This window comes from Macrobrachium rosenbergii, chromosome 11 (assembly GCF_040412425.1).
Source record: "Macrobrachium rosenbergii isolate ZJJX-2024 chromosome 11, ASM4041242v1, whole genome shotgun sequence".
Classification (NCBI taxonomy): domain Eukaryota; kingdom Metazoa; phylum Arthropoda; class Malacostraca; order Decapoda; family Palaemonidae; genus Macrobrachium; species Macrobrachium rosenbergii.
Window position 1 is genome coordinate 25352074 of NC_089751.1, and position 22561 is coordinate 25374634.

The 22561-nt window shown below is 37.4% G+C and overlaps 1 protein-coding gene across 3 annotated transcripts in view; it reads left to right on the top strand.

Annotated features, from left to right (window-relative positions):
• Window positions 1-22561, top strand: part of LOC136843254 (uncharacterized) — a 189127-nt gene that overhangs the window by 104746 nt on the left and 61820 nt on the right. For all 3 annotated transcript variants that reach the window (XM_067111374.1, XM_067111375.1, XM_067111376.1), the window contains exons 7-8: window positions 2338-2493; window positions 18032-18113. In XM_067111374.1, coding sequence (XP_066967475.1) covers window positions 2338-2493; window positions 18032-18113 — 238 coding nt within the window. The remainder of the gene's footprint in view (window positions 1-2337; window positions 2494-18031; window positions 18114-22561) is intronic.

Below are 22561 nucleotides of genomic sequence, written 5' to 3' on the forward strand. Positions count from 1 at the left end.
ACCCTCCCCTGCCGGAGACTTTTCATCAGTATGGGTTGAGAGGAAGAAAGGTCTCCAAGAACATGATCTCTTGCTGGCTGAGGGGGGGTCATTGTGAGGCGTATAAATCCACAGGAGAGAAGGACCCTCCTCCAGGTAAGATCAAAACCCACAGCATCAGGGGCATAGACCTCTCGGTGTCATTCAAGGAACCACTCCATACCTCAGGTCCTGAAGGCAGGTTTGAAAGAGGCAGTTGACATCCATGTCCTTCTACCTGAGGGACTTGGCCCGCAAGTCCTTGGACACCTTCACCCTGGGCCCAGTGGTGGCAGCCCAGCAGGTGGTATAGGAGTGTCCAACCCCAGTAAGGCTCCACTTGAGAGAGACCAGGATCATCATAGCTATGTCAGGTAGACGTGGTGATGCAATAGTCTGTTATTGGTTAGTGACCTGAGTTCCAGGAGGGAAAGCCCTTTGACATGGGGAGATGTAACATTAGCAATGCCAAGGCATGCCCGCCTGCCTTGATTAGTTAGATCTGCCTCCCCTCCTGTTAGTGAGGCTCAATTTATGAAAGCCTTGGTTAGTATTCCCTTCAGAACAAATACCAAATTTGTAAAAGTAATTGTAATTTTCCTAGGATATGAACCTATGCTTTCATAGGGAATTTACCCTCCTCTGCTGCCCTTCATGGTTCTGCTCTCTCCTTCTTTATGGAGATGAGCAGAGTTGTGTGTGGGCTGGCTCTCAATCAGTGGAAGATTAAAGCTGGTTCAGGTCATGAGTGACTCATAGGCATACTCAATAGGATTTTGTTTTTCTACTCAAGTCAGTGACGGCCGAAGCACACCTTGCACTAGGAACTCCATTTATGAAAGCATTGGTGTGCGTACTAGGAAAAATGCAAATTACTGTCAGCCCCCGACTATTTGCTGTTCAGGATTCGCAGATTCACATATTTGCAAATTTTTGCATGAAACATAAATCCAAATTCATTGTGTACTCAGGTTCACATAAATGCATACAATTAGTATTTATTCCAGCTTTGTCAAAGAATGCAGTACAAAGGGAAAGTAATACGTACCTGAAATTTATTTGTTTTATCATGAAAAAGTAGGTGATGAGACAAAAATAAATGCACCACACTAAACAAGAATACTTTACAAGTCTACAAATGCAGACGAACTATTCCAATTGGCACATAAGCTAAAACAAAGAAGCTGGTTTTGTTAACTCAAGTAAAAGACTTGCATCATTTTTTATGATAAAAAATTATTGCCAAATTTCTAAATATTAATGTAAACAGCTAAATATCAATAAAATATATTTCTTTAAAAAAAACATTCGTCCAGCAATATACCAATGTTACCCCTATCAGCATTAAAAGAAAATGGTAAGACTTGAATACTGCATGAAAGAAAATGTGTGTGCCTGAATGTAGGGATAACTTGATTGGTTTTGGCGTTGATAAGAGTAACAGTTGTAGGAGCATTCACTTGTAGATCTAAGCCATATGTTTTTTTAAGGGTAATGTTGTAAGATGACTTTGAAATGGTATTAAAGTGTTTTAGGATGATAGTTTAAGGTATATTTAGTGTTTGAACTATTAAAATAGGCAGTTATAAGCATTTTCAGAGGGGTCTCAAGTATTCGCTAAATTTAATTATTCGCAGGTGGTTGTAGTCCCTAACCCCCATGAATACTGGTGGTCTACTACTGTTAAAAATGTGGTATTTTGTTACTTTGTTACTTTTTACACATACAGTATCGTGATGGATTACTAATGTTCAGCTTTTTATGTGAAAAATTATTTCATACAACTTAAAATTTTATCATCATGATAAATGCTAAGCTTATTTGAAGGATATATATTATTTATTTTTTTTTTTTTTGTCTATCACAGTCATCCTTCAACTGGGTGGTTTTTATTATTATTATTATTATTATTATTATTATTATTATTATTATATGTAGTTTGTTAAGTAACTATTCAAGGGCCTTGTTACTTTCCACATCAGGAAGGGTGAATCATCAGTATGGTTTTCATTGATGTCTCATGTATAGACCTTTAGCTTGTATATAAGATTGTAGATACCTGTACTTTAGAGCTAGGGTAATCAGATTTGAAAAGCAAACTTGAATCCAAATGGTACAGGATAGGAAAGATGGACATTATCTAGCTAATAGGTGTGCTGATGTTGCACTAAGCACATCCCTCATCTTTGAAATGATAAAATTGTAAGTAAAGGTTACTGGTTTTGGAAATGGTGATAAGATTGGGACAATAGGGAGTGATTGTTATTCTCTTGTATGTTTATACATGTATAATTGATATTCACGTTCTTGTTTTCTCAGGTTGAATTACAACGGTGGAGCTCAAGGGAAAGTCTCGGACTGTATGCCGTTAGTCCTAGTTATGCACAGAAAGCTACTGAAAGGTCTACTGTTTTAGTAACAGAGAAAGCTAACGGTCTACCTTCGACCAATATGTCTGATACTGCTCATTCACAAGTAAGTTCACTTATTTTTCATATTCTTTACTTTATGGTAATCCCATATATGAATTTTGAATTATATTTTTAATTGGTAATAATGGATTTTGTTTAGAATTTTGATTTAATTTTCCTTGAATAATAAGAAAATTACTGATGTTATATTTATTGTTTTTTTATTTTGTTATTGTACATTTTTGGGGACAATTCTGATTGTTAGCCATGTACAGCATGTGTGTATTCATTTTATTGGAGTTGACGGGCTCCCAGAAAGGATTTGTTCTCTAGTATGAGGTGGAAACTGGAAGAGGTCAGAGTAAAATGTTGAACTGCCTAGTTTGAAAAGATTGAATTGTAGGGGAGGCTGTCTACAATCATCAGTACCATCTAAGGTATGCCAGTAAGACCTATATAATTACAATGTGCCTGGTTTGCCTTCTGAATGTAGACATGAAGTTGCTGAATCTCTTAACAGAAATAGTGTATAGCACATACTGAGGAAGAAGTTAATCGCCAACAAAATAAAAATTTTCATACTGAACTTTATTATTTGGATACTTTACTGTTACAGATAGCTAAATCTTTGTGCAAGCAGGTGCAGTCTGCAATAAAAATAAACAAGTAAAAAATGTGCCAAAGTTTCTTCTGCGCAGTTGAGTTTTCTGTACAGCATATAATCAAGGCCACTGAAAATAGATTATCTTTCAGTGGTCTTGGTATAATGCTGTATGAGCTGTGGCCCATGGAAATATAACCATGGCCTGGTGGTGGCCTGTCCTGTATCGTTGCCAGACTCACAATTATAGCTAACTTTATAACCTTAAATAAAATAAAAACTACTGAAGCTAGAGGGCTGCAATTTGGTATGTTTGATAATTGTAGGGCAGATGATCAACATACCAATTTGCAGTCTTCTAGCCTCAGTAATTTCCAAGATCTTAGGATGGACAGAAAAAGTGAGGACGGACAGACAAAGCCATCTCAATAGTGTTTTTTTTTTTTTTTACAGAAAACTAAAAGGTCACTTGGCTGACCCAGATGACTGTCTAGTTCACCTGTTCTCCAACAAGTGTGTGGAATGTTTTAGTGTTTGTCTTATAAGTGTCCAAATAATAAATTTGATTATGAAAATTTATATTGTTTAGAATGAGTCTTACTTAATAGAGGTAAAGATGGTGGGTTAGTGCAGCTGGACAAGAATCTGCACAGCCAAGTAAGCTAAGTATTTCTTAGAAGAAACTCAAAACTTTCTAACTTGATCGGGATTATACTGCAGCCAGAAGTTGAAACCATGTCTGGGAATATGGCTCTCTGGTGTAAGACAAGGTAAGAAGTCTTGTGGAGAAAGCTGCATCAGCAGAAGTTGTTAGGTCCAGCAGCCCAGCAAATGACCGTCAAAACTAAAATTTTACTTACTGAAACAAAGGTATGCCCCTATAAAACTGATGTACTTTCCAGCTGCCCAACACTAAAGATCAGGCTTTAAAATTAAAGAAAGAGGCAACAAGGCTGTTATCTTATTTGGTTCAGGAAAAGACCCTACTTGCTACGACTAGCAGACTAAGGGCTGCAGTCCAAAACTGAATTTCCATGTCTTTAATGAAATTCATGGCAATGGCAAAAACAGAATTTTTCCACAACACTACATTTTAATTATGTTCCCTCAGAGAAAAATTCTCAAAATTAAATGATGTAGCAATGACTTCTACCATTGCTGCCATAAGAATAATTACTATCAGCAGAGGTAATAGACCAGGATTATGCTTCTCATGCTATAATTAGCTCGAAAGCTAACATAAAAGGGACAGTGCATTTAGAAAGCAATGTTTGTTCTCATAATGTTATACAGCAGGAAAGTGTTTTCATTTCATTCCATTATATGAGGTCAAGTTTGTTATGCAAACAACCCTGAGAAGAGAAGTGCCTAAAAAACAGTTCATAGCTTAAACCCTGCGATAGAACAAAAACTAGCGTCTTCATTGCAAATGGTATCATTCCAAAAACATTTTTAATTCACTTACTCTTCCACAGGTGCTAGGGCTACCAAGATTGTGTTAACACAGTTAAGTGCTTAAAGAGGCTGTTTCTAAAGATCAAAATTCTAATCACATCCACGTTCCAAAATAAGTAGTATGGCATTCCAGGCACTTCTGTTTCAAAAGACCTAAAGATCTGTTGAGATCCAGGTCATAAGCAGTTACTGGTTGAGCATAGCATAAATTGTAAGGAACCATTTAGCTATATCCTCCAATATCTTGGATCAACAGCTTTTAGAGTAAATAAGAAAACTATAGTACTAAGTTTCCTATGGAGGTATGAATACAATAACTACCTTGAGACCAACTCCAAGATTGATAAACTGACCATTGCATATGAAATTGTTAGCACTGTGTACAAGTTGATTCTCTAGTAACTTAAGGATAGACCCTTGAGACACACCAAAAACCTCACTCTCACATGAGGTAGTTGATAGGGTCAGTGCAGTAAACACATGTATGTGGAAGTTTTGAAAACTTTGTGACAGGCAGTTATTTTAGATCTTCCAAAAGGAAGAGCTTCGGGGGATATTCCAGTGGTGAATATATATGTTATCTTGAAATCAGTCTCTCTACAGCCACCATGAAACTACTATGAACATCTTGGTGTTCTGGGATTTGCTTAACCTTTTTTGTAACTCTAACAGTCACAAAAGGAGGAAAGATATAGGCATCCACAAACAACTAATTCTGCAGAAAAACATCTACTACACCAGTCTGAAGGGGAAGCAGTAGACAGGTAACTTCTGTTTTTCAGTCTACAATCACAGTTCATCGAAATTTTTACAGAAACTGACATACTTATTATCAATTCAGATGCCATTACTGTGACCCCCTGGTATTCACGAGGGATAGCTAAAGTCAGCAAATACTTGACATGTCCTTCTAAAAATGCATATAGCTGCCTGTTTTAATAGTTCAAACACCAAATATATCTTGAACTATCATCGTACACCAGATATACCTTAAACTATCATCCTAAAACACTTTAATATCATTTCAAATTCATCTTACAATGTTACCCATAAAAATATTTATGGCTTACAGCTATGTGTGAAAACTAATCAAGTTTCCCCTATACTGTATTTAGGCATGCACATTTTCTTTCATACAGTACTATTCAAGCTGTCCAATTGTCTTTTAGAGGGGAAACATTGGTAATTCATAAGAGAGAGAGAGAAACAAAAATACACATGCACATTAAAAATATTTAATATTGAGATTACGTAGATCTTATGGGTACTTTACTCGCCAGTGGTGAATGTTATTTAAAGAAGATGATGATGAATTAGCTATGCAGTCTGATGAATGATGATGATGATACTGTATGACTGCATACCAAAGCAGATGAGTTACATTTCCTCTGGGGGTGCCTCTTCCCCTTCTTCAGGGGTTTCAGGAGGCGGCATTATGTTGATGTGCTTCTTCATGCTGACTAAGAGGTTATTATAGGGCCGCATAGCAGCATCAGGGGCATTTGAAACATTTATGGAGCATTGCATATTAGGATCCCATTCCTCTACCATCTGCTGTAGCTGCCTGCATTTCCTTTTAATTCAGGATAGACAGTCCATATCTTCCAAGTCCTGGTCCATCAGGGAGTCAGAGAGTAAAATGAATGAGGGTGACGATGACTTCTCCACCAAGGGCCCTGGCAAGGATTCACCCCTCTTTGTATTCCTTCTCGATAAAGTAGACTGTACTATCCTTCATGCTATAATGGGCGGCTACTTCGATGTGATTTTTCCCTTCACTCAACATTACGATAAACTTCTACCTTCTCCTGGTGCATCAGGACCTTCCTCTGGTGCTTGGGCTCTTGTCCAGATGCCGTAGAAGAAGCAGGGTATTTAGGAGGCATCTTAGGGCACGATTCAAAAAGATATGAACACTAGAGGCATACGCAGTGAACTGGGAAGCTGGGCAGAGATGCTGGGCCATTTGCGCATCATACACAGTGCATATGTACATACAGGGTAGTGTGCAAAATAACACTGATATTCTGTGCATACTGTACATTTTATTGATATTTTGCTGTTTTGTAAGATGATTTTGAATGATAGTACAGTGTTTTAGGATGACAGATATGTTCTACTATATCTAAAATATGTGGGTAGTTTGTAGAACGATGGGACTATGTTTGCGTCTGTAGAACCTGTCAGTCATTTTATTTTCATGTTATTTTCGTGACCAAATACATTTTTTATGATAAAACAAGATTTACTAATTTTCAAGTATTACAGTACTGTAATACATTAACCCTTAAGGGACGGATTGATCCTCAGTGTGAAGTAAAATAGGTTTGGGGAGATGGATGGATTGAGCTTCAGTGTGAAGCAGAATTACGCACCACTGTTATGGTAATAATGATTCGAAACAAAGGTGCCAATACTTCTATATGCTATAAATTCACTAATGGCAACTTTTATACAGATGAGTGTTAGGCCAGTATCAGTAATACTTGTGACTTCAAGGGGGAAAGTACTGCATCTCTCTCTCTCACATGAGTCTTTTTGTAAATTTGCTTGTAAATATATGAAGGGGTTGTTGTTGTTTTTTTTTTTGTCTTTTACGATAGTATGTCGGTTTTAAATGTAATTTTACAAAGAAAATTGCAAAGAAATATTAGAAAAAGCATGTAAAAGTAAAAAAAAAGTTACTGAATCTTCCTTCTCGTGAATTTACGTGAATATTTTACAACAAATATGCCAAAAATTTGTTACTGCTTTTATTTCTTATCTGTTTTGATATTGTGTGAGCAGTAATAATAATTTTACAAAATACAATAAATTCATTTATTAAAAAAAAAAAACATAAGTTGGTAAAATTTACAATTATCTTGTAAATGAGGTCCCCATAAGGGGTTGTAAACAGTCATTTTCAACTTCTGGTGGAAGGTAGGGAAAATTTTTTAGAATTTTTTTATTTATACAGTGTAAATGTATGTGTCATTCTCTTTCCATTGATGTGATTTTTTTTTTTTATTTTGCCGACCTCAAAGTTCCCCCGGTCTGGGTTGCTGCACTTTGATAAATTATGCCGTCCCTTAAGGGTTAAGAACAGCAGAAGAGAAAAGAGGTAGCCTTCAAGTTCTGGCAGTGAAAGAGTAAAGAAAACAGTAAGAGATGTATACAGGGAGAAGACGGAGGCTAAAATGCAAGTGGAAAGGGAATGGAGGGAATGGAATCAGAATCTCAGCACAACAGAAAGAAAAATAGACAGAAGAGCAAAGTAACTGAGCTAATATGGTAAAATGGTGCCGTATTTATTGATGCGTTTGATATTCCATTCTGACTGTTTCATTTTTCAGTATACATGTTTTTATCCTTTGGGCCATTTGTATTTTTTCTCTCTTTATTTCTCACTATCAAAGGAGCTTGTAGCAGTCTGTGTTGTCTTTCCCATACCTCACTTGGCATAATAGGGTTGTCCTTTTCATGGATGCTGTTATACTTACCGATAAAGTAAACTCCAAATCAATCTGTATTTCGGTTCCTTCATTCTGGTATGTCAGGAACTTTCTGGGCTCCTTGAACAGTAGTTGCTCCTATAGGGACACGAGCCTACACTTTCATAAATGGAGTTTTTTGTGCACGGTGCACTTTGGATGTTGCTGAATAACTAAAAAAAAAAAAATCATATCAGGTAGGCCATGAGTCATGGGACCTGAGATGGGCCAACTTATCTACTGTGTTTTCAGCCATGTTCACGAGCTGTTGTCACTTTCTTTTGTTTCATTGTATGCTGAGAATTTTTCTTGGTGCGTGCCATGTATACATTATTTCTTGTGTTGTTGCTGTAAGTGTATTGCCCTCTTTTACTTGTGTCCCTCCTTAGACTGGTGATTGTCAAATTTGGGAAAATTTATGAGATTTTAAGGGCCGAGGTTATGTCATGTATGCTTTGATTGTGATGTCCGAGCCACATGGTTGACCTCTGTTTGTGGTGGGCTTTTTTTGTGTTCCACACTTTTTGAGGCCCTTGTGTGTTAATATTGCTACTGTGGAGGAAAGTAAGCCTGAGTTTAGGCATTGTGTAGACCAAGGCAAACCGTGCAGCATACTTATGTCCCTGATAGTAGATCCACCCTCTCTGGCATCTCCTGTTAGGAGAAGCCACATTTGAGGAGTGTGTGGGGTGGCAGACACCTTAGTGGGTCTTGTATGAGAAGAGGAGATGTAAGAAGGGCAGCAGTTTGTCTAGGGAGTCAACCCTTAGCCCATCTCCTTTGCCACCTGTGATTTCATGCTTGTCAAGGCTGCCTCCTCTAGCAATGCCTCCAACAGTTGCCGCTGTCCCTCTAGCAAGATATACCAAGGAACCAGTGTCAGAAGACACAGTAAAGAATTTTTGACTTGCTGGTAAAGAAAGGACAGGTGACAGCACTATGAGAGACTCCCCAGCCTCCCATTGTGTCCTGCAACATGTCAGCAGGAGGAGAGAAGGTAGTGTCATATCCTCCTTTTCTGTTGTCCTCAAGGTCATGCAAGGTAAAGAGTGTGGTGGCCATACATTGGTCAGTTTGTATGCATTAATTTAATGATGATAAAACATATATTTCTTAATGTCAAAATTTGTTAACAATTTTAAAAACTTAATTGTCAGTTTTTAATTTCTGATGTTCTTGTTCTTTCTCATCAAAACTAATGGTATATCTGTCTCATTGCTGGTCTCATGTGGTGAGAGGCAGTACTGTTACTTTGACTGTAATGTTTGAAAGTACTATCTCTTTGAAGTAGTGTTTGACTGAAATAAGAAAGGCAATAGAAAGTGACAGCAGATGTTATGAGTACCCAAAAGAGATGAGTAGATAGTTGATAACATTGTATATAGTCTAGTGTCTGCAGCATTTTCTGGAAAGCATGCAGTGACTTTGAACTAGAGGCTTACAAAATTGAAAATGAAATAAATACTGCATAGTTCCAAGTTCTTGTGATTTTGATGCACTGTGTATCCAAACTGGAAACAGTTACTGTTGTTTGTGTGAATATGCAAAGAACATGAAAAAATTGGATACCGTACTAGTGTGTTAGTCTTTTTGTATTGCTGTGAACCATTCATACCACTGAAAAGAATTGTCATAAGACTATTGTAAGCAATAATTTATTAAGAAAGTATCATTAGGCTAGTGTAAGTATGATGATCATCACAAATTAAGTAGTAGAAAACTAATGGTTATGTAGGGATTGGTTCAGTGAATTATGGTCTACAGGGATTTAGAGTGTTAACCTGTGCTGGTTGTAAAATTTTTGTAAATAAAACTATTAGGAAATAAACCATAGGCTAAGTAGTGGTTGCATGGTTTGTTCCCCAAGACTACTAAAATGAACCACTGCTCTTGCTCCATACCTTCAGTAACTTGACACTGTTCCTAAGAAAAAAACCATGACATTGGCTTCCTGCAGCAAATGTCATTCTCGATGAAGACACCTCAGTCGGTCTTGACATCATTCAGGGAAGGAAACTTCATGGTCTCCATAGACAAGGAGGATGCCCATCTCCACATCCTCAGTCACCCAAACTCCAGGAAGTACCTGCAGTTCATCTCCAAGGGCATAATGTACCTTTCAGGGTTCTCTGGCTCAGTCTGGCATTGGCACCCCAAGTTTTCACAAGAGTGTTCCTGCTGGTGTTTTGGGAACACTGAAGGGTATAGGGTTGAAGAGATACCTGGAAGACTGACTAATCCTCCCGCTTATTGGAGAAGGAAGTAGAAATTGCCAGGGAACAAAGTCCTGGCACTGTGCTGGGAGTTAGGCGTGATCAACCTGCCAAAGTCCGGATCAGCACCGAGGTGGTGAGTGCCCACCCATCCCAGAAGGGGGCCTCCAGCCTGCTGAGCATCTCCCTTGTTTTCCTCATGGAGACCCCCTAACCAGCGAAACAGTGGCAGATCCTCCCATGACACCTAGTTTCCCCTCAGAAGCTGGTCCCCAGGGGCAGGGTACACATCCAGTCCCTCCAGTAGCAACTGAAGAACTATTACCAACCAAGGAAGGACCCATCTCAGCTGATAGAAGTGACAGAGAAGGTGAGGGAGGATCTAGTGTAGTGGAGAGACCCCGCCAACTTCATGTAGGGAATTCTGCTCGGCAAACCACCTCCAGAGATGTTGGTGTTCTTGGATGCCTCTATAAGAGTTTGGACACACACCTCAGCAGTGAGATTGTTTCAGGATTGTGGGGCCCCAGCAAGGGGAGGAGCACATCAGCCTTCTGGAAATGAGAGCAGCATGGTTAGAACCCCAGCACTTTCAACACTATAGTAAGTGTCCTATTTGAACAAGCAAGGAGGGACGATCTCTCTGGAGGTATGCAATGTGGCAGTAAGGCTGGTAGTACGGTATGGTACGGAATGTTTTTCTGTACTTCAGACGCGGCTAAAATATCGTACCGTAATTTCATACTGTATCCTCAATTATTTTTCCGTACCATACAGTACGGTAAAACTCAGTCAACATCAGTAAAATCCCCTCTGTGAAAATTTCTATGTTAACAGGTGTAAATTAGCAAAGGGACTTTTATATGTACATGTGTATATATTCAGTTGTTGTAATAATAATAATAATACTGTAATAATAATAATAATAATAATAAACTCATTATGAGACAATATGGGATTACAGGTTGACCATCACTAATCCGGCATCATTGGGACCTAGAGGGTGCCGGATTAGCCATTTTGCCGGATTAGCCATTTATTAGGCTAGAATACACGAAACCCAGTAGCTAAGCACCTCATCCTAGAGTTAAAATATCCCATAAATCAGTACAAGTTGGTTAATAAAGAAAAGACAATTATCAAATACAGGTAGTGCTCGAGTTACGACAATTCGACATACGATATTTCGAGTTTACAATGGGGTTAGCAATTAATACCGATACGAAAATAGGAAATATTTTTAGATTTCGCGCAGGCAGCGAGAGAGATCAACTTACAATAGACCAGCTTCTTTTCCTCCTCTTTATTCCATCTGCTAGTTAAAAAGGTAAAAGAAAATGATAAAAGTATTGTTAGTAACGTTATACTCTTACGTAAATGCGTACAGCCATAAAAACCGAACGGGAAACTGTTGTTTTGCTAATAATCGTACCGGATAACAACTGTTTTGCTTGTATTTCAACCATCGTACGGTTAAACAATTACTGTCCTTAAGTTACAAATGACGTTAACCCTTAAACGCCGAGCCTCTATTTACAAAAACATCTCCCGTATGCCGGCGGCGTTCGGTGAATTAGCGCCGAAGCGGAAAAAAAGTTTTTTAAAAAAATCACAGCACGCTTAGTTTTGAAGATTAAGAGTTCATTTTTGGCTCCTTTTTTTGACATTGCCTGAAGTTTAGTATGCAACCATCAGAAATGAAAAAAAATATCATATATAAATATTGAAATATATGACAGCGCAAAAAAAATTTTTCATATATAATTTTATACAAATCGCTCTGTGAGCAAAACGGTTAAAGCTAACGGGTTATTTTGTTTTTCTTTGTATTGTACACTAAATTGCAATGATTTTGGTATATAACAAATTGTAAAACGATCAAAGCAACACAGAGAAAATATTATCACAAAATGATGCATGAATTTGTAACGCCATGACGTAAAAAATGTTTTTTCAAAAAATTCACCATAAATCGAAATATTGTGCTAGGGACTTCCCGTTTGTTGAAAAATGAAGCTAATTGATTGAATATTACTAGACTGTAAGTGTTTTAGCTTACAATTGCAGTTTTCGACCATTTCGTCGAAAGTTAAAGTTGACCGAAAAGTCGAATTTTTCTATTTATCGTGATTTATATGAAAATATTTCAAAACTGATAAAAGCTACAACCATGAGTTACTTTCTGTTGTATTGTACATGAAATTGCGCACATTTTCATATATAAAACTTTATGTAATGACTAATATAAAACGGTGAAAATATTACGACAATGTGACGAAAGAATTTCTGAGATGTTCGGCCGAGTTACCGCAGACGTAAGGAAAATGTTTTTTAAAAATTCACCATAAATCGAAATATTGTGCTAGAGACTTCCAATTTATTGCAAAATGAAGGTAAACAATTGAATATTACTAGAATGTAAGAGTTTTAGCTTACAATTGCGTTTTTACCATTTCGGTCGAGTTAAAGTTGACCAAGGTTGAAATTTTGGCAGTTATCGTGATTTATGTGAAAATATTTCAAAACTGATAAAAGCTACAACCATGAGCTATTTTCTGTTGTATTCTACATGAAATTGCGCACATTTTCATATATAAAAGTTTATGTAACGACTAATGTAAAACGATGCAAACATTATGACAACGTGACGAAAGAATTTCTGAGATGTTCGGCCGAGTTACCGTGTGCAGACGAAAGGAAAAAGTTTTTTTTTTTTTCATAAATTCACCATAAATCAAAATATTGTGCTAGAGACTTCCAGTTTGTTGCAAAATGAAGGTACATGATTGAATATTACTAGAATGTAAGAGTTTTAGCTTATAATTGCGTTTTTTACCATTTCCGGTCGAGTTAAAGTTGACTGAAGGCTGAAATTTTGGCAGTTATCGTGATTTATATGAAAATATTTCAAAACTGATAAAAGCTACAACCATGAGTTATTTTCTGTTGTATTCTACATGAAATTGCACACATTTCCATATATAAAACTTTATGAAACGACTAATATAAAACGGCAAAACATTACGACAACGTGATTTAAAGAATTTGTGGCGCGACGTAAGGAAAAAGTTTTTTTAAATTCACCATAAATCGAAATATTGTGCTAGAGACTTCCAATTTGTTGCAAAATGAAGGTACATGATTGAATATTACTAGAATGTAAGAGTTTTAGCTTATAATTGCGTTTTTGACCATTTCGTCGACAGTTAAAGTTGACCGAAGGTTGAAATTTTGGCAGTTATCGTGGTTTATATGAAAATATTTCCAAACTGATAAAAGCTACAACCATGGGTTGTATTTTGTTGTATTTTACATGAAATTGCGCACATTTTCATATATAAAACTTTATGTAACGGCTAATATAGAACAGTGCAAAAATTACGACAAAATGACGAAAGAATTTATGAAATTTTCGCCAAGTTACCGCCCGTGCGTAAGAAAAAGTTTTTTCAAAAATTCACCATAAATCGAAATATTGTGCTAGAGACTTCCAATTTATTGCAAAATGAAGGTACATGATTGAATATTACTAGAATGTAAGAGTTTTAGCTTACAATTGCGTTTTTTCGACCATTTCAGTCGAAATCAAATTTGACCGGGTTGAAATTTTTTGTAGTCGACGTACAGTACGTCCACTTGGCACCCAACAGACAATTTTAGTCGACGTATGATACGTCCAGTAGGCGTTTAAGGGTTAAGTACTATACAATAGGACTGATATATTTTTTACACTATATCCTTATTCGCTTTGGAGAAAAGATCGGCAAGGAAATATACTGCTCCAGTAACTTTAAGCTGCAAATTGTAGCTGAAGCTGAGAAAATAATGTTCAAGCTGCTAATGACTATAAATTATCGTGCATCGGCAACATGGATGAAACTCGATCGTAAATAAAATTGGAGAGAATGTATTTAATCAAAACTACTGGGCATAAAAGAATACAAATTACTGCTGTTTTCACGCCGATAAAAGATAAATATGTAAAGCTCATATTATGATGAAATCAAGAGAAAATAGCGAACGGAATCTTGATTTTTTTTTTACACAAAACAAACGTGCCCCCAAAACGGCCAGCTGCGATTCCCGCGAACGTCATATATTAACGAAAAAATAGCTAAATTAATTTCACGAGACGTATTTAAGTTATATTTCGACTTAAAAACACTTTTGTATAACGAAAAATATCCTTGTCCCAAATAAATAAAGTACGTGTATCTGTATTCATTTACGCTTACTAGAAGCAAGAAAAGCGCTCGAAACTGAGTTAAATGCGGCGAAATAAACACCGCGTTATCGATTCCCAAAACAAAACATTGATCGCAATTTATAATACAAAAGCAATGTGAGAATATACGCAACTGGATACAATGTAGTAAAGCATAACTTTTCAAAATATCCAGGGAAAAGATACACATTCGTTGTGTTGATGTTTGTATATAATAGCCTACTGTTAATATGTGAATAGAGTTCAGTATAATGAAAGCTAGTCTACCGTATATGTAGCCTATACAATATACCATAGTGTAGGCCAAAAGACAATAATAAATGTAAAAAATGGAACAGAAAAAGCATGCCTGCGTTTACAAACACCTCCAGTTTGTCAATGCAGCACACAGCACCACCAAATCGAAGCGGCTGGCGAGCGAGTTAGCGCAGCGACCCGGGAAATTTGAAAATTAGTGCGGAAACATTAGAAATTACTCTAGCCAAAATTTGTGCCGGATTACTGATTGTTCCGGACTACTGATTGCCGGATTAGTGATGGTCAACCTGTATATGGCTGATGCTGTAAACGTTTGTAATGTTTTACTTCAAGAATTACACATAGACATAAACATGTTAATTAAGGAATTCCAAACACACACATGCGCACACATGCATGATATGTTACAAACTAAAATGTTAAGTACCTTAGTGATCTCCTTGTGCAGTCACTGAAGCGCCAAGTATGCATTAGTAATTGCTTAGTGATATATCCAAGCCTAAGGTATTGTACGGAAAGGAATTTTGCCCATTTTTTCCTTACCTGAATCATACCGTACTGTACTTTGGTAAAATTATCGTACCGTAATTTCGTACCGTACATATAGACTAAATATCAACTGTACCGTACTGTAATGCACAAGTAGTTGGTGACCCTGGGCCTGGGAATGACTGCCAGGGATATCCCAAGAAGGAAAGATGTCATTGCTAGTCAGCTCAGCAGGGAGGACCAGTTTGTAGGAACAGATTGGTTGTTAAACCAAGAAGTGGCAAATAGGCTGTTGGATTTTGAAGGGCCTGGCAATTAACCTATTTGCCACAGCCCACAGTGTGAAGCTTCCCCTGCACTGCTCCTCGGTCCCAAACCAGAGAGCAATGATGAAGGACACCTTCCACCATCCGTGGGATAGTCGGGATGTTTATACCTCCTGCTGTTCAGCCAGATGAGAAGGGCCCCTCAACAGACTTCCAGTCCCAGGGCTTTTGCATGATGCTGAGTGGTACGCAGACTTTGTACACCTGCTGATAAACATCCAAAGAGAACTACCACAAATGCCCACCCTTCTACTACAGGAGCACAGTGGAAGGTATCTTCGGGAAATGTCTTCCCTCTGCCTTAACAGATTGAGATTATCCAGAAGCTCCTTAGAAAGAAGGGCTTTTTGAAGAGGCTGCTGCAACCATCGCAGACACCCTCAGACCATCCTCTGTCGGGGTGTATCAGGGAAATTGGACTGAATTCTGTGGTTGGTGCCACCGGAGGATTCACTATCTGCCCAAGACCTGTGCGGAGGAAGTGGTGGACTTCATCTACCTGTGTCAGAAGAAGACCCTCAGTGATAGCACTCCTGGGAGCTGTCCACCATCATCAGAGGTTTTTAGAAAAAGTACTCTCCAAGGGAAGTCAAAAGCCACAGGGTGGGAAATTTACGAAGGTCCTAGCCAGCTTACATCATCCTTCATGTGAGCCCCTGCGGAAGGTATCTGACAGAGACCTGACCTTGAAGACAGTGTTCCTCTTGGCTCTTACCTCAGCCAAAAGAGTTGGAGAAGTTAATGGGGTCTCCTACATCATCTTCCACCCAGAGTAGTGGATCTCCCTGCCCTTGGAGTTCATCTCAGAGTTTGTGAAGGCACAGAACCCCACAGTCCCAGACCTGAAGTTTGAGAGGTTCTCAATCCCTTCCTTGAAAGACTTAGTCGGGGATGACAGGGACAAAATGTTACTGTGTGGTGAGAGCCCTGAGGCAGAACCTGAAGAGGACAGCTCCCCCTCAGACCCGTATGTAACAGGCTAGGCTGTTCATCAGTACAGGAAGAAATAAGGAGGTGTCTAAGAACACCATCTTCTTACTAAAGTAAGTTGGAGTTAGGGTTTACAATGCCAAGGAGGATGAGGAATTACCCCTCAGAAGGCCCTTGACATCAGAGGTATATGCCCTCTATTGCCTACAAAGACCCCACTTCATCATACAGGTTCTGAAGGCAGGCATGTGCAAACTGCAATGCATGTCCATGTCCTTCTACTTGAGGGATCTGGTGCACAAGTCCTTGAACATTGGGACTTGGTGCACAAGCCCTTGAACATAGGGACTTGGTGCACAAGTCCTTGGACACATTCATACCCCAGCAGACAATATAAGGGCTTCAAATCCTGGGAGGAGGCTCTGCCCAGGAAGGGGAATGAGCACCACAAGGAAGGGGTGGGTACTGGAGGAATCCCCTTGATGGAGAGTGAAAGTGTTAATTGCAGGTATTGACCTAAGACAGTGAGGATACCTTTCTGGGCAACTTGGGCACCACCAGGGCACTCCCACCTGCGATAACAGAGGAAAGATCGTCCTCCCTCCTAAGGGTGAGGTGCCATTTACGAAAGCATAAGTTTGTATCGCTGTAGGAACAAATAAAGAATTTTTTAGATAATTTGTATTTTTCCTAGGATACAAACCATAGCTCTCAAATTTACTCTCCTCTGCTGCCCCTCGCTATTCCTGTCTTTCCCATCATAGTGGTTTTGAAAGGTATTGAACAGGCTGATTCACACAATAGACAAGCTAGGCTGTCTAAGGTTGCATGACTCATTGGTCTGCCTGATAGGATTTTGATTATTCCAGTTAATCAGTGACAGCCGAAACGAACCTTACAAGAGAAACTCCATTTATGAAAGCTATGGATTGTATCCTTTGAAAAATACATATTTAAATCATTTATGTTCAGTAACTTTAATCTTTGAAGTATATCAGTCATAAGTAAAGTACAGTTCCTTGAAAATAAGGGTAGGGATTGAGTCATAGGATATAAGCCACATTACTTCATTTACACTAATTTACATAAAGTCAACAGAAGTCCATGGCTGCTACCAGATGGATGGTGGTATCTTCATGTTGCCTCTTCTACTTTGCTGAATGCTTATGTTTAATTTACCCCTTTTGCTTTTTTGAATGGAAAGAAATTAAGGCAACAGGGTGATTAGCATTGAACATATAATAGTGCATTTTGCATAATCATTCATCTGTCAGCAGCTCAACAAGGCCCTAGCCTTCAAACAGCTCATGTACAAGCTTTGCCAGAAGTCATCTTCCTTAACCATGACATTTTAAATATTGATTTGTAATTATATGAACAAGTGAAACTTTTTTTAACAAAAGTGGCTGTTTAGATCTGAAACATCATTTTAAAGTAAATTTCTGCAACACCTTTTAATCAGGCTTGCCAGTTGACAGCAAGAATGAAGTTTTAAATTGGGAGTGATGGTAAAAAAAGTGATATAACATTATATTATATGAAATGTGAATGTTGAGTTATTTTCTGTATTGATAAAGAGTTTGTAATTCCTTGTCGATTAAAGCTAATTAGTTTATTTGTTTTTTCATGTAGACTTTGAATTGTGTTGTGGACTTTAACCGACGGTACATTGAGGTCGATGATGAACTTGTCTCCATCATCACAGATATTGAGGGTAAGCAAGTTATATTAAAAGAAATATATGCATGCAGTTCCTAATCTAATGTATCCCAACCCTCAGGAAAGCATGGTGATAATGTGATAATGTATGTACATGGGAAATTTTACTTGGGCTTTTCTGATAGAAGAAGTTAAATTAGTCCTTCTAAACTACATGTAAAATACTGGTAGTGAACCAGAAGTATATATCAGGTTAAAATTGGTTGTCCTCACTATAAAGCAAATAGTATACTCCTAACTGGAGATGGAGCTAAATTTTTATTTGAATTTTAGAATTTTTCCTCATAGTTGATGCTTAGAACAATTGACAATGTGTGATTCATTATGTAATATTGATAAAATATAAGCTGTATGATAAGATTTGTCACACCCATTACCTTACAATAGCTGAAGCAAAACACATGTATTACCCATTCTTCAAGTTTTTCTTCCTTCATATTTCTGTCACCATTGTTGTTCGTATCATGCCTATTTCCCATCATGCCTATTTCCCATTTGTATATTACTTATATGATACTTGCCTATTTGCCTGTATATTGATTTTGATAAACGTGTGTCCACAAAATGCCCTACAATCTCAGGATGGACAAGTATCAGATCTCCATTCAATAATTCCTAGAACTCATTCCTGTTAGTTTTCAAATCTGTAATCCTTACCTAAATTTTTTTACTGGACACGCAAGTGATCTGTTTCATTGTTTTGAGGTGGGATTACCCTGTGGAAATGACAGATATGCAAAAGATCTATTAAGATTGAAGGGAGGTTTAAAAACAATGCAGGGGTGAGCTGTGCCAGGGAGAACCTAAAAATTCAGCTTTACCATTCTGGGTTGGGGACATAATACTGCCCAGGCAAACACCTTCACTAGGCCTAATGTTAAGGTCAGCACTTAAGTGTATGGGTTGGTGGATGACTGAATACAATTTACAGTATTAAGTCATTGTTGAACTTATTCATGGCTGCTGTGAGTTGCAGCATCATCATAAAAACATGTATTGTTGAAAACACTAGCACTCTTTATCTACAACCTTGAGCAGTCATACCACTGATAAAAACTTGAGGATAAATCTTACATCTGCTGTCGGAATAATTCCCTCTAAACATCCCTAATTTTGAAAATTATAAGTTACATTTTTTCATAAACATGCCATTTTTACCCTGGTGATAATCACAGTAAACTTCTTATTACCTGGTTAAAGTTAAGTTTTATTTTCTGTTTGTCTTGTCACAGATAAATTTCTTAAAGTGTGCTTGTTAATCATATAACAAAATGGAAAGTATGTGCATACAGTCCTCAAAACATCAACTGTGAGTTACTGGTAAGATTGTGAATAGCCAGTGGGTATTTAACATTTTTTGCCCTGTATTACTGAGATCCCTTTTTTGTTTCATAGATACCATACAGCACTTGGCTGTCATTTTGATAAAAAGTAAATTCAGTAAGTCCTTATATCTTTCTTTGAATCAAAATTGTTTTTTTAATATTATTCTTCCTCCTTCGGTGAAAGACGAGAGCATCAGCCCCATTACTTTTTAGTGTTGCAAACTTGTTGAAATTCTACTTCATGTCATGAATTAGCAATTTATTTTCCCCATTTCTGGATGTGCATTGCAAGCTTGCTGCACTGCAGGTGGGTTTCGAACTTTGTTCCACCCATGGCCACAGAATGTTGTTCCAGTTTGAAATTTGTTCTAATCTGAAATTTGGTCCAATTTGAAATTTATTCCAGTTTAGTTTATTCCAGTTGCATATGGTTATTGACATTGTTTTTGATACTTGAGTTTGTCGACAGCCTCAGGTGTTTTGATCTCTTGCTATTTTTCTTTGCAATTAATAGGCACAACTTTTTTCAGCAAAGTCATACTCATAGTGATTTTCTTGTTGAGAGCAGACACTTCTAGAATGCCAGGACAACAGCCAATAGGTGTTCTAAATAATTTACCTTCTGAGGCTTATAGCTAGCAGTGAACTAACTGCATTATTTCTTTGCTGCATATACAACTATATCTGAGAAATAAGCCTACTCATCAGTGCATCTACATCTGCACTCAGGTGGAAGGGTAGGCTAAGCTGTAGGATGCATGGGTGTCTGCATGTCTTTACTAAGCTTATAGTGCACACAAGTTACAGTATCTGCCATACTATATCTGTCACTTTTACAAATATTTTAAAATAAGTTTTGCAAAGTAACTAAGATGTTAGAACAGAAACAACATGGAAAAAATCTAATACACAAAATATAAATTCGTTATGTAGACATGTCTGTGCATTTGTTTTTTGTTCAAATTTAGTTTAAAGTAGTAATTAAATGCTTTGAAAGCATCTGTTATTGTATATAATCATAACTAAGAAATTTAGATATGAAAACACACAAGTTGAGCATTAAAAAAATGTATAAATACATACAGCAAGTACTGTATGACTATGCTTGGTCTGGCAAGATATTTAGCTCTGGTAATGTTCCTCTACTAAGCCTTTAATGCTCTCTCTGGTTGATTTTGATGCCTGTGTATGCATGGACATGTTATAAGAGAGAGGATTCTGTCCATGAATATCTGGAACTCTAGACCAAGAATGAGATGGAGAGACATTAACTCTCATGCAGGAGAAGAACGTGGAGGTAGAAATGATGGTTGATTTTGATGCCTGTAAAGAAGAAGAAGTATGCATGTTTAAAAATATCATATAGCTTAATCTGTTTCATAGCTCATTTTCTCTTCCTTTGGACATAACTTTAAGTACAACAGTAACTAAGAGGTTACAACAGAAAAAATTTCCAATGTCGAACAGTTGGTCTGATTACGCCATGACATGTGGATGCAGGATTCAGTATAGGCTAAGCTATGGTGACTGTATTGCTAATGAATAAGTATGAATTAAGTATCATATTAATGGTCTGATTCATTAAACAATGGTAAAATTATGAAATTTCTCATACAGTATAGTGGTATAAAAAACAATAAGGTAATCTGACAATGAGTAGGCAATTACCTAGTCTAGACTGCTGTAGTTTAATCAATTTTTTCCAATAAATTTTTTATATCCTAATAAGGTTTATTTGTTATTCTGTGACTAGAGTATTTTGTAAAAATAATTGACTATAGTCAGTGGTGATTCTAGTTTTAACTAGCATTTTTCGTGGCCACTTTTTGGTCTGCCCATTTCTAATAGTCTGGAACTCAGTGAGTCCCGTTGATCCTGGACTATAGGACTTGTATTATGTTGTTATTACTGTATTGTCAGCAGGGGTGTAGCAAAGGCCTTATACCTAATATTTTTAGATAGTTACCATATTACAATTTTGATCTTGCTTAGCATCAGCAACAGTCATATTAATTTAATGGATACTTTCCTTAATGTTTTCTGAGTGATCTTCTGTATAGGCAGTCCCCAGTTTACAATGGGGGTTCCGTTCTAGTGCCATGGCATAATCCGAAAATCAGCATAACCCGGGACGTCGTCTAAAATGGTAAGAAAATCTTACTTTTAATCCTTTGGGTGTCTTGAAAATGACATAACCTGCATTTTGATTGAACTTTTCATCAAAAAACCTCCAAATTTTGACCATTCTGCCATTTTGGAGCCATATTAAAGTTCCAGTATTCCATTGGACTGGTGTCGTAAACCTGGAACCTGTTGTAACCCAGAAATAATTTTTGGTGAATATATTTGAAGAGCTTCATAACCTTGGAACAGTATAAGCCGAGTCCAGCGTAACCCAAGGACTGCCTATAGTGCATTGTAACACCATTAGCATTCCTATCATTTTAATCTACAATTTATGTTAATATGCTAAATTCATTTGTTTATTATTATAGAATTAAAATGTTATTGATAGAAATTGTGGGATATGTACATGGATATTTGATACCACGGTAGTAGGACATGATGTCGAATGCACTTAGGCTGAAAGATAAGAGGCCGAAGCCAAGAAGCCGAACTGACATGAATACGAACGAACAGAAAGAAGAATGGACATGATGCCGAATGGCCAGAATTCCAAATGGACAAAATGCCGAACAGACATGAGGCCGAAATACAAGAAGTCGAAACAAACTTGGGTGGGTCGTAAATTAGATAATTACCACAAACCTTAAATAGATAATTACCAATTTCAGTAGAGGTAACAATGAAAACAATTTCCTTTTCTATTTGAAATTTACTATCCACTGAGTTTGAGCTGCACGAGGAGAAAGAAAGCTTCTTTTAAGTGGTTATGCCTGCATTGTGGATAAAAAGGTTAATAACGCTATATATTGGCGGTGTGAAAAACACGGATTGTAGTGCTAGACTTACAGCTGTTGGTGATAAAGTACAAAGCAATGTGTGTGATCATTCTCATCCACTTGATGGGGCTCATAATTCGGTTTTTAAAGTATTGGATGGTATGAGCATTTGGAAGAAGTTACAAACACATAATTAGGAATGCAACGGAAGAATT